Genomic DNA, 17,163 nt, shown 5'->3' on the forward strand with positions numbered 1-17,163 from the left:
GAGTAGAGTGGACATTCGGACACAGCCTGTGAGTCCATCTGTACAACAGCTAAATGCCTGGCTGGAACTGTCCCATGCAGCAGGACTATGATCCTAAGCACAGCAGCAGATCTGAACAAGAATTAAGGTTTTGACCTAATCCTGACGGAGGCCAGACCTCATCCTAAGATGCTGTGTTGGGAATTTTTATATATATATGTTGGTTTACTGCACCTCCACAAATAGACTGAAGTAAATATTGATGTTCAAAAAGAGTTCAAAGCCAAAGTCAACAAGATGCATCAAATCTACTTAGATTCAACACAGGTTTGGCCTCAGTGTACCTTTGTGTCGGTCACTGCTTCACATGAAGCTGAACCAACTCTGGCAGCTTCTTGATACGTTTACTTTTACAGAAGCTTGATTTGTCTCAGCAGGTCAGACGTGTCTGAGTGGACCAAGCAGCTTCATGTAAAACCTGGAGCAGTCTCATGTCAATTACCTTTAACTCAGCTGGTAATGTCTGATTGTCCTGCAGGTCATAGGATGTCCAATCCCATCAGAAGATGGCATGATGGTTATTTAACTCTGGTTTCACATGAAGACACATTATAGACATTAAATATATGATTAAAGTTAAAAGAATTTAATGTACTTATATCGTGCAGAATTGGCACAAGAACCCAACCCTGTAGTGTTTGTGGCTAATTTTAAGTTGACCCGATTTTTCACCAGTTGAGCAGCAGTGGGATTGTTTAACCCTACCTGCAGCTGGTGAGGGTATGTCTGTAGATGGACCGGTAAATCCAAAGCTTCTTTCTGCTTGGCTCCTCCACGGCAGTGGCCGCACCGATCCTTCCGTAGATGTCCCCCTCCATCCTTCCCTCAATCCTGAATAAGACCCCGACATACTGGAGCTCCTCCACTTAGGGCAGGACCTCATTCCCTTGAGCGTTTATAAATGGCAAATAATAAAACATATCATGTTTCAGTCTTGTACTGAAAAAAGCCAAAACCATCTTAGTTCATAAAAATGTGCAAAAATACAATGTGAAAGTAAAATGAAAGATGATAAAAAAAACAGGTGATTATTTAAGTTAATTACTTCATATCTGGTTTTGTGTAGCTGATATACAAAATGAAAATGTTCTGAAACCATCAGCTGCATGTAAACGTATTAAATTCAATTGTAGGAATTGTCTTGCTTATAAAAAAAAATAAGTAAATAAATAAGACTGGTAGGTTTTAAGGTAGCATGTCTTCCACATGAAATTTAAACATGGCTGCTGTTAGCTAGCTAAAGCTAACAGTTAAAGGTGTTTATTTTGTGTGAGTAAATATCTTGTCTGGAATTCCATCGCCAGCTTACCTCTACATGGTCATATGGACAGATTTTACTATCTTACCATTCCTTATTTCATGCTGGAGCAGCAATCCATGGTGGTCTGATCTGGTCGTTGTCTTGTTAAAGATGGTGGACTGAAGAGGAAGATGACATGACTCTTTTTTTGAGTTTCCAACCCAACACACTGGGTCAGAGTGTTTGACCCAACGTTTGGTCACACCTACCCAGCCTATGCCCAAATGTCCTTAACCCAGCAGCTGGGTTAGCACAATAATCCAGTGCATGCAGGAATTGAAAGTTTTCTCCAGTGTGCGTGAGTGAGGGTGGTAAACCAGTTACTTTAGTGGACATCAGTGACTCATCTAACTCAACAGTTCCCAGCCTGTTTTCCTTGAGGACCTCCTTTAACATGGTTTTAGCCCCACCTGGGCTGAAACCATGCTGGTTTTATGTTTCCAAACCTGAGATTCTCTCCATAAATACTGTATTCTGGTTGAGCCCTGTCCTTCCATACATCCAGAGTTAAATTAACTACATATAGCATACTTTTTTTTCTTAAAATAGGGACAGTGTGTGGACATTAATTAAAATGGCTGTAAATCAATGCGAGGGACATCATCAACCCTTCCACCATGTCTTCTCTTTGCTGCCCTCTGGGAGGCGCTACAGGGAGGAACATCTTCCACCCCTCAGCTGTCCATGAGCTGAGCTTGTGCCCCCCATCCCACTACCTCCACCATCTGACCTGCCCATGGACATTTTTTTTTATTTATTTTAAATGAAGTCTTTTACACAATAATTGTTTATTGTATGTTTGAAAATGTCTGACTGTGCGCACGTGTGGGTGTAAGTGTGTAGGGAAGAGCTTTTTTAAATTTGACTGCTAATTTAATGCAATGACAATAAAATTATTATTATTATTATAACATAGTAGTATAGCATTAGTATTATTATCAAACTCAAGGCCTGCGGGCCCCATCCGGCCCATGAATGAATGATCTTTGGTCCGCATGATCATTTCTAATCATTATTAGAGATGGTCCACTAATAAAGAGCATGCACCACCATAACACTACAAGTCCCACAATGCACTGGAGCGTGTTGGTGTGTCAATCAAGGCCCACCAGCACGTACCTCATTCGTTCTCTAGCAGCCTGACAGAGCTGCTCACCTTCATCAATGACCCCTCTCCCGTAAATTGGGCTAAAGGAAAGGTGGGCGTAGAAAGCAGAGATTATGTCTGCGGATGTAAAGCTGAGTGTCTGTGTGGAGACGGTGAGGCTGGAATGAAAGAATACAGCAAGAAACACCAGGACAGATACAAGCATCTGGACAGGAGACTAAGGCTCAGCAGGTAGAAAGGTTATTATTAGATTTATAGGCAATAGTTAAAAGGCTCTGTTAGTTCCAGGTTTAATATGTGCTATAAGGTCATTTTAATGTGGTTTTTAATAAATCTTGAACCAGTCCGGCCCCAGCTTGTTCTTTTTGGCCCGCTGTTTGACTGCCCTGGTCTAAATGTTCAAAGCCTCGGGGGTCCCCTGTGCTCTTTTGGGGGACCCCCTTGGGGAGGTCTCAGACCCCAAGTTGGGAACCACTGATGTAACACACTGTCACTGAAGAATAAATATGATATAATTTAATATATGAACATTATAATGAGCAAGATTGTCCCAGAAATGCACAGGAAATGAAAATGATGGAATATCCATGTAAATATCACGTTATAAATACTTTCATGGAATACATTTTAAAGAATGAATAAAAAAGTAAAATATGGTTTATAAATTGAAATAAAGCATCACTGCTCTGTCTGTAAAGTAAAATATTGTATATGGAAAGAGAAATGTGGTGAAACCTCCAGTTGTGACGGCTCCAGCAAGAAAGCTTCAGGAATTTCAACATTTCTCCTGTTATTGATTCCAACGAACCAAGAAAACCGAGTCAGACAGAGTTAAATCTTTCTAAAACCTTACCTGTCCAGGTGTAGCCTGCCTCTGGCCTGGTAGCTGCTGGGATCGACTCCGGTACCCCTCGGCCTTGAAGCAGGGCTCACATAAAGGAACCATAACAGGAGACTACCACCAGGCTGCAATGTGTCAGCAACACTTTAATATAACCAAAACCATATAAGGAAGAAGCAGCAAGGTATACCAGGTAAAAACCTGGCCCTGAGCCAGAAAGGGGCCCCTGAGGGCCGTTCAGCTTTCATCCACAGATCTGTGAAGATGTGGATGGTGGTCGGCCGGTGCATAAGGGGCTCCACCTCCCTCTGGAGACACCTTTGTACCTGAAGTTAAACGGTGGGACAGTATGAGATTAAATCCGAGCGATCTAGGACGTGGACGGAGGGAAGCTGGCCGTGTGCAGGCAGACCAGCTGGGTCGCGTCTACAGCCGCTGTGGACGACGCTCTCCAGCTGCTGGGTGCTTGTTTTCTGTGGGCAGACTGGTGGAGAAAACTTCAGCAGGATCCATTGTTACATCCAGTAGAAACAAAAAGAAATCATTTTAGACAGAGGAAACTCAGAAACCGCTGGTCAGTAACTGTTTTTTTCACTTTATTTTGTTGAACTGATGCTCTTCTTGTAAAGTCTAGAAATGGCCAACATGGTTTAAGACCGTAAAGTGATCTCATCTGACCTCACCTGTCTGACTGAGGACTCCTCCTTGTTGCACGTGACGTGATGAAACATGAAGGAAGTGTCTGACACACCTAAGGAGATCGCGTGCTGATGTGACTCTGGTCATGACCACAAGGTGGCGCCAGCGAGCTGAGCTGGTCCTGCAACTGAACTCCATCTCCTGTTGAAGCGGCTGCATGCTGAGCTCACGTGTCACTCAGAGGCTGCAGGTGCAAATCCCTTCTTTGACTGCTGACCCTCTGACTGATGCTAGGTTTAAAGAATTCACTGACTGGATCAGTTTTCCATAAACACGCCTAAAATAATTAATCACATCCCTGCAATTCATTAATCAACAATCGATAGAAAGCGTTAGGCTGGATCCTGTAGATTGCTCTTCCTTCTGTAACTCAGCAGCTTCAGGCTGAGCGGCCCGTGCAGGAAAGCCAGGCAGCCAGTCGTCTGGCAGAAGGAAATCCTGGCTAATCTCATGTCTGCATCACATTACAGCTGGAATCCAAGCAGTGCAGCAAGAGTAATAACCCACGGTGGACGGCACCCATGATGAAACACAAAATCTGAATAATAGCTTGTATCAGTGACATCAGTCAGACGTTTCTCTGCAAGGAAATTATTGTTTCGATAAAGCTTGAATCTTTTAAGTGCCAACAACTTTTCAAGATGTTGTCTAGATTTTCTGCGCTTGCAGTTTATTTAAAACATGGAAATGTTCGGTGAACTTTGAGGTGCATTTATTTTTAACCAATGATATCACAGCATTCAGGAAAACACCTCCGCTGAGTTTTCATGTCTAAATTTACTTTTATCTCTTATTAAGTCGTGTTTGTCCCATTTTAATTGTTTTTTCTTATTACAATTTATTGTGTGCAGACGCATAGATTTTACAATGATTGTGGAAGCTAATAGAAAAACAGAATAAAATCAGATAAAATGGCAGCTTTGTGAGATTTTAGGGAAATGATGGGAGTAAATTGCTGGATCATAAATTGAGAACCGAATTAAATAAAAGGACACTTGAATTCTGGGATTGCTTGTTTCAGATTTGCTGGAGTTTTTTTTTTTTTAATCTATTTTCTTTTTTGTCCTTCGTAAAATCTCTGGCAGATTAGTATCCCTGGCCTTCAAATGCTAGACTTTACCTTGTCTTGATAATATGATTTTATCTGTGTTTTGTGTATTTATTGACCACAGCTGGTACTGTGAAGCTCTTTGATCAGCTGAAGTTGTTTTAATGTGCTATATAAGTTAATTCGAATAGAAAACTGAATTAGTTTATTAGGAGAAATTTTTATATTGAATAACCCCCATTTAATAACTTTCTGATTAAATACTGTGGTAACAGATCTAAGTTTCAGATTAATTTAAAAGTAATGGAAATGTAGAAAACATTTCAATTTTATCACTGAGAACAGTTTTGTCATTTTATTTATAATTTATTTTAGTTTTATTTTATATTATTTTATTTATTTACCTGATTTTTGTATTTCATTTAATTTTATTGTCATTATCTCTATTTTAATTTAATTTATATTTAATTTAATTTTAATCTAACTTAATTTGTTGTTAGTTTTACATGGGGCTACTATGGACCAATAGGAGATGAGTGCGTTCTACTGCGTCAGACGCAAGGGGCGTGTCAGACGCGCGTTTACGCCTCCCCCTCCTCTGTAGTATCGCTGTTGACTGTAGCGCTCGAGCTCCATTGGAAGTATCTCCTCGGCTTCAGAGACCTGCAGGCGGACCAGGGGGCGGTCCGGCCAGAGGAAACTTGGCAGAGAACAGTCCGTGGACCTCCTTAGAGCTGATCCGTTTATCAACGTGAATCTTTCTGAAGACGAACAACTCGCTGAACTGGTCGCTAACAGACGTGCTAGCAGGTCCCACGGAGGCGTGCCTGGTTCCCGACCAGCGTTAGAGAGGAAACGGTGAGACGGGAGGCAGGTACAAGGGAACGGCCGCAGGTAGGACTGAGGCACAGGTATCCCCGCGCTGGCCGAACATAGCTGTCAAAGCTCCGGCGGGTCATGAGGATTTCTCCGGTCGCTGGTCGCAGCGGCGCGTGGCAACAATAAGCGGCGAAGAAGAAGAAGAGCCAGGCAGCCTGTCGGTTTGTCCAGCGGAAAGAGAGTCAGCATGTCCCGCAGGAAGCAGAGCAAACCTCGGCAGATAAAGCGTAAGTTCACCCTCTTCATGTTCGACTCTTTTTTCTCGCGCGTGCTCTGCATGTCACGCAAGCTGTGATACCAGAACCCGAAGCAAAGCAACTGTAAACCAGCTAAACTCCGAGCTGACGTGCAGTTTCTCCCTCCCACACACCTCGTCCCCCAGCCTGTCCGGGGGGTGGGGTGGGTGGGGGGGGGGGGGGGGGGGGGTGGACTGGCCGTTCATTCCCGCAGAAAGAAGCGTGTCTGTCCGCGGACACGCTTCCTGTTTGAGTCGGTCTCTGAAAGGCCGATGTGAACAGAGACAAGCAACGATCCGATGTGAGCTGAGATAAAGATGAAAATTGGATCTTTTTTATTTGTTTTCAGTCTGCGGGCCGCCCCGCACCCCCTGCTTCTCCCAGAGATGGGGCGTCAGATTGGGCTGCATGGCTGATCTCTGCTGCTGATAACAGCTCACAGTTGGATCTTTTTTCATCCATCCCTTTAAGCCCCTAATGCATCTCAGAGCCGCGTGAAGGGGCTTCCTGTTGCTGCTGGACGAGCTCTTCCTGTTTATAAAACGCGTGATCAGGTGTTCAAAGCTGATAATAATATTAATGAAGCTGTGGTGCGGTGACACGTGAAGGCGCGGTGGGCTGATGAGGAGTGTGATGAAAAGTTGGAGGAGTTTTAGAAGCTGCAGCTGGAAGTGTTATCAGCGTGTCTGGTTGTGTCACCGTGTCCTCAGAAACCTGCTGTCTGAAAGCAACATTTGGAAAGTTTAGTCTGCCTGCTGCTATCACTGCATGAAAATGCCCTTGTGAGCGTGTGTGTGTATATGTGTGTGTGTGTGTGAGAGAGAGAGATCAGCGTGGTGATTATCAGAATCAGATCCAGGCTGCAGCAGGTGGTAAACCAAAGAAAAAACCTCTTATGCTCAACATTTGATCACATAAAGCATCTGTTGGAAAGAGATTTTCTCACGGTGAGCCTCCTCACACACCGCTCTGCTGTTCATGGCAAAAGCTGTTTCTCTGGGCTCAGAGCGGCCCAGCACACCAGAAATGTGAGTTTTAGCAGCAGCGTGTTCTTTTCTAATTCATCCCCAGCATGCTGACGAATGCCTGTCATCATTTCCCTCAGATTAACGTGACTTCTGATCCGCTGCAGACGCTTCCTGTCACGTATGACAATCACCAGCATCAGATCCATAAAAAACACACCAGACCCATGCTCATTATTCATTAATTATTTTATTTGGACAGGGGCGGGAAACAGATGATTAATCAGCTTCATCATTAAAGCTCTGGTATATATATATATATATATATTATTAGTTTATCTCAAATGAAGAAAGAAAATATGACTAACCCAAATAAAGAATATATCGTATGTGTATATATATATTAATATATAATTAAATTTTGTGTAATTGTCTTATTAATTCAGGAAGTTTTTTTTTCTTTTTTGAAGCAGTAAATGCCTTTATAAATCTTCTATTTACACAACTTATAAATTATTTCTGTATTTATTTGAGATATTTTGCAGTTATTAAACATGATATATTTTTGTCTTTATTGACATTCTTTTATATTTTGAGGATATTGTCATCACATGAGCAAATATCTTGGGAATGTACAACGTAATAAGCCAGTTATTTATTGGTTTGTTTCCAGTAAACAGGCCCAGGAGCTTGTTGTGTACATGGGACTGATTATCTGCTTGTACGAGGGTGTTGCTGTAAAAACTCCAGGATTCATGGCTGTGGACTCCATCACACTCCAAACAGGGTCTATTTATATCGTGTCTTCCAGCACGGTTTATTATTTAGCTGCTATCAGCGGATGGAAGGTCGCTTTGCAGCTACATGATTGTGGGTCAGTTCTTCTTGTTTCCAGTTCAGCTGCATACTGTTTGTGATCTCTGTTATATAGCAGAATTACTTGTAGAGGTCTAGAGGAGTGGAGCTCTTCATACGATCACTAATGGGCTGGACTGCATGTGAGGCCACAGCAGGACACTCACACTCTTGTCTGAACGCAGTGCTGCGATTTTCTTCTTTATTTACTCCAATGTTTAGTGGAAACGAGGCTGGGAGGCCCCGACATGGATCCAAAGCTGTGAGTCCAGCCTGGCAGGTCGCTTCGGTCCATGAAGCCTGAATTTTAATGTTTGGAAGTTTTCTTTAACAGTCTGTTTTCTAAACATGATGGAGGGAAGGAATTTAGTTATTTATCCCAAACTGTAAAAGTAGGGGTTGTACCAGCAAAACAATGAACCATGCAAAGTATACAAATCAACAAACAAAATGAAAAATCAATGAGTTACATATATAAGAAATAAAAGATGAAGTATAATATGAAATAAAAGTATCCATGAAGTACAAGTGAACAGGCAGATGTGCAAAAGCACAGAACTGTAACCACAATGTGCAAAACCTGAAATAAAATATAGTAAATAAAAAAATAAACAATAATAATAAAGAAAATGAAATTAAATAAAATTTGATGGAATTCTAATTAAATGAGAAAATAAAACTAAAATGAAAGTAGATGAAATGGAATAAAATAATATTTAAAAAAAAGGCCAGTGAAGTAAAAAAAACTACAAAAGAATAAAAACTGAAAAATATAAACAAAAACAAAAAGTAAAAAAACTAAAATAAAAAAATAGAATAAAAAATAAAATTAAGCATACTAAATTAAAATTAAATATATAATAAATAAAATATAAAATGAAATTAAAATAACATAAAATGTACTAAATTAAAATGGTGATGCTGTTTGCAGACGACGGTGTGGTGTTCGCTGGATTGATCTGAGCGTGTGGAAGATTTCCCTAAATTGAGGAAGCAGTGAAACATGGATCTGATTTCCAGTCTTGGATCTGAAATGACGTCACCTGAAAGCTTCATGTTCAGGACTCCAACGTTGGAAAGCAGCTATGGTTTCATGTAGGACCAGACGGATTCATGAAGACTTATGAAAAACCAGATGTAGTTCCGACCACGTTCAGGCTGGCTGGTGAGCAGCCGGTGCTGGATGCATGTAGCAGGAACTACATGCACATTAACGTGTCTGTAAACATGCTAAAACACGTCATGTGTCTACAGAGAAGCTGACTTTCCTACCAGAAAAGAACCTATGCACATCTTGGCTGGTAGTTGGCTACAGAGCTAGGAAGGAGACAGAAGTTTTTACCTTGTATGTCCAGCTTTTACATTGAAATGTCTCTATTATGCCTCTACTGTCGGCTCTCATGAACCAACTGGCCTGCAGGGAGCTGGATGGCTGCCTTGGCCTTGGTCAGCTGTCTCTCTGAGTGGCTGGAATTTGAGAAATCTCAGCTTATTTTTACTATAAATGGACAGCGATGAGGAAGTTGTCTAAGATGCTGAGTCTGAGTGAGGTTCTCCCAGTTCTCCCAGTTCCCATCCCAGGCCTTAATGTACGTAACTAAAAGAAGCAGCACGTGGAAGGGCAAGACTGTCCTTTGTTCACCGGACCTACTCTGATCAGTAAGGGGTCTCCTTCCTGAGTTATCAGTCTACTGAGGCCAACCGCTGCTCCCTCTGGAGGCAGCCTGATGGCTTTGCTGGTGTTGGTTGCTTCCTTGAGCTGGCTGGGTTCTGAGATGGAGGCTGAAACTGTCTCGTGGAGCAGAGAAGCTTCGAATTGGTCAGGCGGTTTTACCTGAAGGAAGCGGAGCTGATTTGGGTTGGTCACATGAATGCTAGCACCACCAGAGAGGCAGCAGTTACACCCTGAGAGGAGCAACATGGACGCGCTGCTGTGTTTTAGATGGATGGAGTCCAGGCTTTGTGGAGGAGAAGGGCTGTTTGTGCTGCAGATAGATATTTGTCTATGCCTCTCTGTGCGTCATCCTCCCAACGGTTGGAGATGCTTCAGCCTGATATGGCTCCTCTCCATGATGGGGAGATAGCAGGCAGCCCACTGAGGCGGGATCCCTGGGCTTATATTTTTTGGCGGTTGAGATGGGAGACGTGATAAAACTTGGCGGCGATGGCTAACTGCTGATAGCACGGGAAGCTAAAACAGGAGGAGGGGGTGAGGAAGAGGAGAGCTGGAGGACGGAGGGCTCAGTGTAATTACATCTGGCCTTTTTTTCCCATCGTTGACGCGTCGTGGTGGTTTTGTTTGGCTGTGGATGGATGTCTAGATAATTAAAAGAAATGCTGGAGGAAGAGCGGCTAAAAGCGTGATAAGAGGGAGGAAAAGTAGAGTAGTGGTGGATGAATGTGCTGGGGTGTGTTTTTAATGGCAGCCCAGCCAGCTCTGCCGCTCCCGCCCTCTCAGAAAGATGTTTGAGGCTGATAAGGAGGCCTGCTGATGGTAGATAGATAACACCCTGCAGATCCACGCTGCTGATTGGCCCTACCAGCCCGTGTGTGCGTGTTCATGCATGAATGTGTGTCTATGACATCAGCTGGAGAGCTCAGAGGTCAGTGTGAATAATACGAAGCAAACCAGAGATCAGACAAGGAAGTCACTACGCCGACCTCCCCTTTTTCTTCTTCTACTCTTTCTTCTTTGTTTAGCCCTCAACCCTTCATCGGATGTCCCTGAGGTCTATCTCCCCCACCACCAGGAGCGGTAGTGTGCAGCTCTGTGGGGTAAGCTGTGATGGATAGCTACCCTTTAGGTGATCTACGGAAGTTTTCCAAGCATTTCTATCCCGTCCAGGAGGTTTACAATCCAGCCACTAAATGTAGTGTTTATTCAGACTGTATCTGGTAAATCCACAATGATCCATGATAACAGCATTATTTATCACATTTCATCATAAAAAGGTCACTATCACTACTATGTTGCTAAGAGACCTCTATGTAGACCTGGACATGATGATGAAGCCACTTCCTGTCAGACTTTCCACCAATCAGAGAGCTTAGATTGACAGTAATGTCCAATCAGGAGCAGCCAAAGATGAACCAGTGAGCAGAAAGTTCTATGTGTGTCTGAAAAGAAGAAAAATAATGCTCCTCTTTGGCTGGAATAAAGCCAAGAAGACTTTTCTGCACGGTGGCGCCACAAAGCAGCTGAGCTGGAGTTGGTTTAGTGAGGATAGCAGGTAAATAGTAGCAGAAAAAACTGGAAATGAGGAAAAAGTGGAAATATGGAAATAGTTTCTGTTGTGTGTTTGTTTCAATGCCAATATTTTTCTCCTGAAAGCCAAGACTTGAGAGAATGATGTGCAGGTGAGAAAAGGTTTGGTCACTGTTGATCTGTGTGTTATTTCTACAAAGTTCTGTTAGTAATAATTTCTGCTTTCTTCTTCTGGTCGGCCTTTATGCTGCTGTATCTATTGATACTTTAATTTTACATCATTTTAGCCTCAGAATCTGACATCTGAGAAACATCATGTCTGATGCTGACTGGGATTAAAAGCTCCAGCTGCTACACACTGGTTTATACTGGGATTAAAAGCTACAGACTGGTTTATGTTTATAATGTTAGAAAGGTGTGGGTATTTAAAGGGTTAAACTTGTGTGAAGACGGTGAATGAGTCAGATTTTTAGCAGATCGGGTTCTCGTGACGACGGGGAGATTAATTCTTTTCTAACACACGAGCATGACTAAAGTGCGCGTACACGCCCTGAGGACTCTGCAGCGCCTTGGTGGCTCGCTGTGTTTGCTTTTCTTTCTTTACTCCTCCTTTGTTCTGCTTTTAGCTTGATGTGAACTTTAGATAAGCCGCAGGGCCGATCTCCGGAGCAGATAAAGATGGCCGGGTGTGATTAGAGTTGTTATCAGGCCAGAGCAGGCGGGGGCCTGGCTCCACGGCAACAACAGTCCCGGGTGGGGGCAGTGGGGTCCAGACCCCGGCAATCAGTTCCAGCCCTAATGGGATTAATGTTGTTGTATAATTAGATGATAGGTGTGAATGCATTTGCCTTTCTCTCCCCCACCCATCCTCACCCTCTCTCCCTCTCTCTCCTCCCTAACAAGCCTTGTCATTGATTAATTTAATTAAAATTAATACCACGTATTACTCATTGCAGATTCTGTGTACAGATAGCTCAGACAAGTTGGGAAATTTTGGTGTTAGTAGATGATTATCTGCAGGGTTTTCTTCATTTTTCCTCTTGGTGAGAGGCGTGAAGAGCAGAGCAGAGGAAACGGCAGCATCAGCAGGATGACTCTCGCTTGCTCGATGCCACTCTCAGATATTAACCAAGCTCGATGGTGACTGATTGGTTATCGCTCAGGCTCATGCTGGCGATCAGATAACGTTGCTGAAGCTGCATCAAACTGCAGTCGTGCACTCGTGCACGTTCGCGTCTGGGAGGTGAAAATGGACAACTTTTCAGAGTTTGATGGGTTGAAAACAGTGAAAATTAACTTTATCTTTGGGGATGAGGAAGTACTTCTGCTCGTCCAGCCTGGTGGTGATGTGGTGAAACAGCGGCCTGATCATGGATGAAGGCCTCGGCCTGTTTGCAGCATACATGGTGCGTGTGCTCAGATGCAGCAAAGAGGAAGTTGGCAGGGTTACAGAGGAAACAGCATGTGTGTGGATGAGTTATTACCCTTTCCTGTTATTTACCCAGGCCGGGGACGGCTCCTGGACGCGGTTTCAGACCTGATCCAGGTGTCACACCTGCAGCGTTTTACAGCGTCCACTCCTTCATCCTACTTCCTGTAAACATAATGTGACACTGAGCTGCGAGGTCAAGTCTTCTGACCCCATCTTAGCCACGAAAGACTGAAACACTGAGACAGACGTCCAGCTGTCAGCGTGTCCGGATGAAGCGGTCCGGTGAGGACCACGTGGATCAGGGTATTCTGATCTCTGGAAGGAGGACATGCTGTTGAGGACCCCCCGCCCCTTACTGAGCTCTCTTCTGGGTGTTTGGTAAGCTGGGCCGTCACCACCTGATCCACTTTTATTGCTGCACACACACACACACACACACACACACACACACACACACACACACACACACACACCTGTCGTGTAAACATAACTGTAGCCTGACGCTGCAGGTGACAGATCTAAACCAACCACGTCCAGGATGAAGTGTCCCAGCAGCTAAGAGGACATGGAGGACTTGTTCATCAACATGACCTTTGACCCTGCAGGCAGCTCTAGCCCAGGCTCGCCACTCTTTCCATTAAAACAAGGAGCTGCAGAAGCACTGCGACAGAGAGGAATGTAAATCCAGGAAGTGAGACAGAAAGATGTTTCTGGTCGAGAACGGTCCCTGATCCCCTCAGCGTGGTTTACGTATTAATGTCTCCCCATGGGTCCTGGTTCCTGGTTCCTGTCTAACTGCCTTATCTGCTGAATGATCCCATTTAAAATGACTCCTGTGCTGAGCTGTCTGTTATATCTGGACACAACACGGTTCATCCCTCGAGTTTTGAGCTTTTTATTCTGCCTGAAGGATTCATATAAAACACATTCTCCTAAAGATGGTACCAGGATGGGACTGAATACCAGTAAAAACACAGTAGAAAAACTCCCAGCAAGCTAGACAACTATTGATCATTAACAACAACAACAACAACAATGTGATAATAGTAATGATGGTAAAAATGTATATAATTGAATTCAATTAATGATAAAAAATTACAATAAAATAAAAAAATAACTAAATATTAATCTCTTATATGCAGTAATAAAAATAATTATTATAAATCAAAGTTAATGATGATTATGAAAATATAATTAAGTTATAATTCAATAATAAGCAGTATTAAAAATATAATAATTATCGTGTTATCGTTACATTATTTTGGTGACAATGTTATTTTTATAGAGCAAATTTTATAATAGTAATAATTAATAACAACAATAATAGTTCTTCATCTTCTTCTTATGATTATTATTATTATTATTATTATTAATAATAATAATAATAATAATAATAATAATGATAATAATAGAATAATTTTTCTAGAAATGGTCATATTTTTCATGACTATTAATTTTTTAGTTGTTATACATTGAGGAATGATATAATGTAGTTTTATTACAGGTTTATTACACCTGTAATATGTGTGTGTGTGTGTGTGTGTGTGTGTGTGTGTGTATTGTCCCTGTATGGACCTGAACAGACCAGCCGTAGGATTTCAGTCTCAACATAAACTGAATTTCTCAGATTAATTCTAGGTGTAAACTGAAAACAAACACAGTGATGAAGAGGAGCAGATGATGAAGGCGTGAGGGAATGAGGTGGAGGTGGGATGGACGGGAGGCCAAGGGGGGTGATACGGCGACTCAGCATCCCAACAAAGCCAGCAGAAAGAGGAGAAGCTAGAGGAGCCTCCTGGGAGCCGCCTGGGAGCCGCCTGAACAGAGGAGGTCTAGACCAGAGACTCCTCCTGCCGTCTGAGACGCACACACATCACGGACACACCAAACAGCCGTCTAAGACGCACACACGTCACGGACACACCGAACAGCCGTCTGAGACGCACACACATTACGGACACACTGAACAGCCGTCTGAGATGCACACACATCACGGACACACTGAACAGCCATCTGAGACTCACAGACACACCGAACAGCCGTCTTAGACGCACACACATCATAGACACACCAAACAGCCATCTGAGACGCACACACGTCACAGACACACCGAACAGCCATATGAGACTCACACACATTACGGACACACAGAACATACCTACAGGTGGCTGAAATCGGCCTGCAGAGATCAGAGCTGCAGTTCCTCCTGTCCACCACTAGGAGGACAGATCCTGAACACACTGGTTTCCATTTAAAATGAGTTCTAGAAGAAAACGTAACTGGAGTGAAACTGGTCAGCTCTGAGAGCCATCTCCATGGATGGAGCAGGGAACGTGGTATCTGACCCGGGATCAGCCGTATTGCATCCAAATGAAAGTATTTGTGTTGATGGGGAGTTTGTCTGTATTGAATTACAGTCAGGAGGGAAACGTACCTCCTCCTCATGTCTCAGTGTGTACATTATGAGTCATGTGATCCAGCAGTGATCCAGGCCTCTGGATTGCTCTGTGCTTGTGTAAACCGTGGTGCTCCGGCTCCCCGGCTGATAAGTGAGCTGCCAATCAGCCGGCTTTGTGTGCATCCAGGCTTTACAGTTACAGAGAGAAATCCACGTTTTCAACACACTGGAGCTTAAAAACATCAGAACTTCAATCCCAAGTAAAGCAATGTGAGAAGAGAGCAACACGTCCTTTAATCAGGCCCATAAATAGGGCTGGGTGATATGAACTAAATCTTATATCTCGATATTTTTTACCTGAATCACGATATACGATATATATCTCGATATATTTATTTATTTATTTTTTTTTTCAAGTAACCAAAGAGATAGTTCTAATTTACAGCCTTCAGTGCTGACTGAACAGCTGACTGAAATTAAAGTACCCTTATATTAAATTAAATGCTCCTAAAAGAAAATAAATTAAAAATACTTTTCAATGACCATAACAAAAATACAGCTGTGCAAAATGCAAAAGAAACGATGCTTTTAACTCAAAACAAGCTATCTCAATATAAACGATATTACCTCCTTCTATATTGCGTCTGATAAAGTCTCAATATATACCAGCAGCAGCCGGAAGCATGGATCCAAGGCATGATGGATCCATGTTTTCATGATGTTTCCACCAAATTCTGAGCCTAGCCTAATTTCTGAACAATTTCTAAACTCCTTTTATTTATCTTAGAGGGGATTGGTTAAACACAGATAAAAGAGTTTTTAGAGGTAAATAATGTTTCTGAGGTCGCTCAGTCTGGTTTTAAGTCTCTTCATAGCACCAAGTTGGCTCTACTGAGGGTTTTTAATGATCTTTTATTGGCTGCAGATTCTGGTGACCATGTGAGCTTGGTTTTATTGAATTTAACAGCAGCCTTTGACACGGTGGATCACAACATTTTAATTGCATGTCTGGAGCATTGTGTTGGCATTTGTGGTTCTGTCCTGGAATAGTTCAGTCCTACCTGTCTGAAAGGACATTCTCTAGTAAACTGGACAATTTCTAGTCATCCCCTGCTCCTCTATATGTTGGGTCCCCAAGGGGTCCATTCTTGGGCCGTTGCTCTTTTCATCATACCTCCTACCTCTCAGGTCAGTTATTAGGAAGCACAATTGTGCTTTCCATCTGTATGCTGATGATAGTCAGGTCTATGTGCCTATAAAATGCAAGGACTCTTACTCCCTAGAAAAACCTGTCTTAATGAAGTCAAAGCCTGGATGGCCTTAAATTTTCTTCTTTTTAATGAAAAGAAGAAGGAAGTTTTGGTTTTTAGTCCTGGTGCCATTGGGTCCTCTGGCACAGTATTGTAAATCTGATCTCACTAATTCTAGACAGGAAGATTGGTGCAGTGGTCGAATCTAGCTTTTTCCAGCTGAGGCAACTGGCAAAGGCCAAACACATTCTTTTAAAGCAGGATTTTGAAACAATTCATGCTTTCATAACAACACGGCTGGATTACTGCAATGCCTTGAACTTTGGTGTCTCTCAGAAATCTCTGTCCCATCTGCAGCTGGTGCAAAATGCTGCAGCTTGTCTGTTGACTGGAACAGAAAAGAGAGAGCACATTTATCCTGTTTAAGCCACACTGCACTGGTTGCCTGTTCTTTTTAAAGTTCATTTTAAAATCCTTTTATTTGTTTTTAAGTCTTTAAATGACCTTGCCCCCCCCCCTCCTGGTCCATCCAATCAGCAGATCAGCTGCTCCTGGAGGTGGTGAGGACGCGGAGGAAGCTCAGAGGGGACAAGGCTTTTCTGTGGTGGGACCAGAGCTGCAGGTCAGACCGGCTTCATCACTGTTCAGTTTTAAATCCATTTTTAAGACCCACCTCTTTTCATTGGCATTTCACCCAGTATGAGTTGGCTTTTATTGCTTGTATTGTTTTTATTTTGTATTGACTTTATTGTTTTAATGATTTTTATTGTTTTAATGATTTTATTGTCTTCTCTTTTTTAATAAATATTTAGTTGTTTTTACTTATTTTATGTTCATCACTTTGATCAGCATCTGGTGTCGTAAAGTGCTCTATAAATAAAGTTGGCTTGGCTTAGCATCTGAATGTG

At 42.6% G+C, this 17,163-nt stretch overlaps 1 protein-coding gene across 1 annotated transcript in view; it reads left to right on the plus strand.

The window, feature by feature from the left end:
- Positions 1–5,632: 5,632 nt before the first annotated feature.
- The window catches only part of zfpm1 (zinc finger protein, FOG family member 1), a 93,014-nt gene continuing 81,483 nt past the window's right edge, over positions 5,633–17,163 (plus strand). The window contains 1 exon segment of the mRNA XM_041996022.1: positions 5,633–6,141. Within this exon segment, the coding sequence (XP_041851956.1) occupies positions 6,102–6,141 (40 nt within the window). The 5' untranslated portion in view covers positions 5,633–6,101.

The sequence above is a fragment of the Melanotaenia boesemani genome, chromosome 10, assembly GCF_017639745.1.
Source record: "Melanotaenia boesemani isolate fMelBoe1 chromosome 10, fMelBoe1.pri, whole genome shotgun sequence".
Lineage (NCBI taxonomy): Eukaryota > Metazoa > Chordata > Actinopteri > Atheriniformes > Melanotaeniidae > Melanotaenia > Melanotaenia boesemani.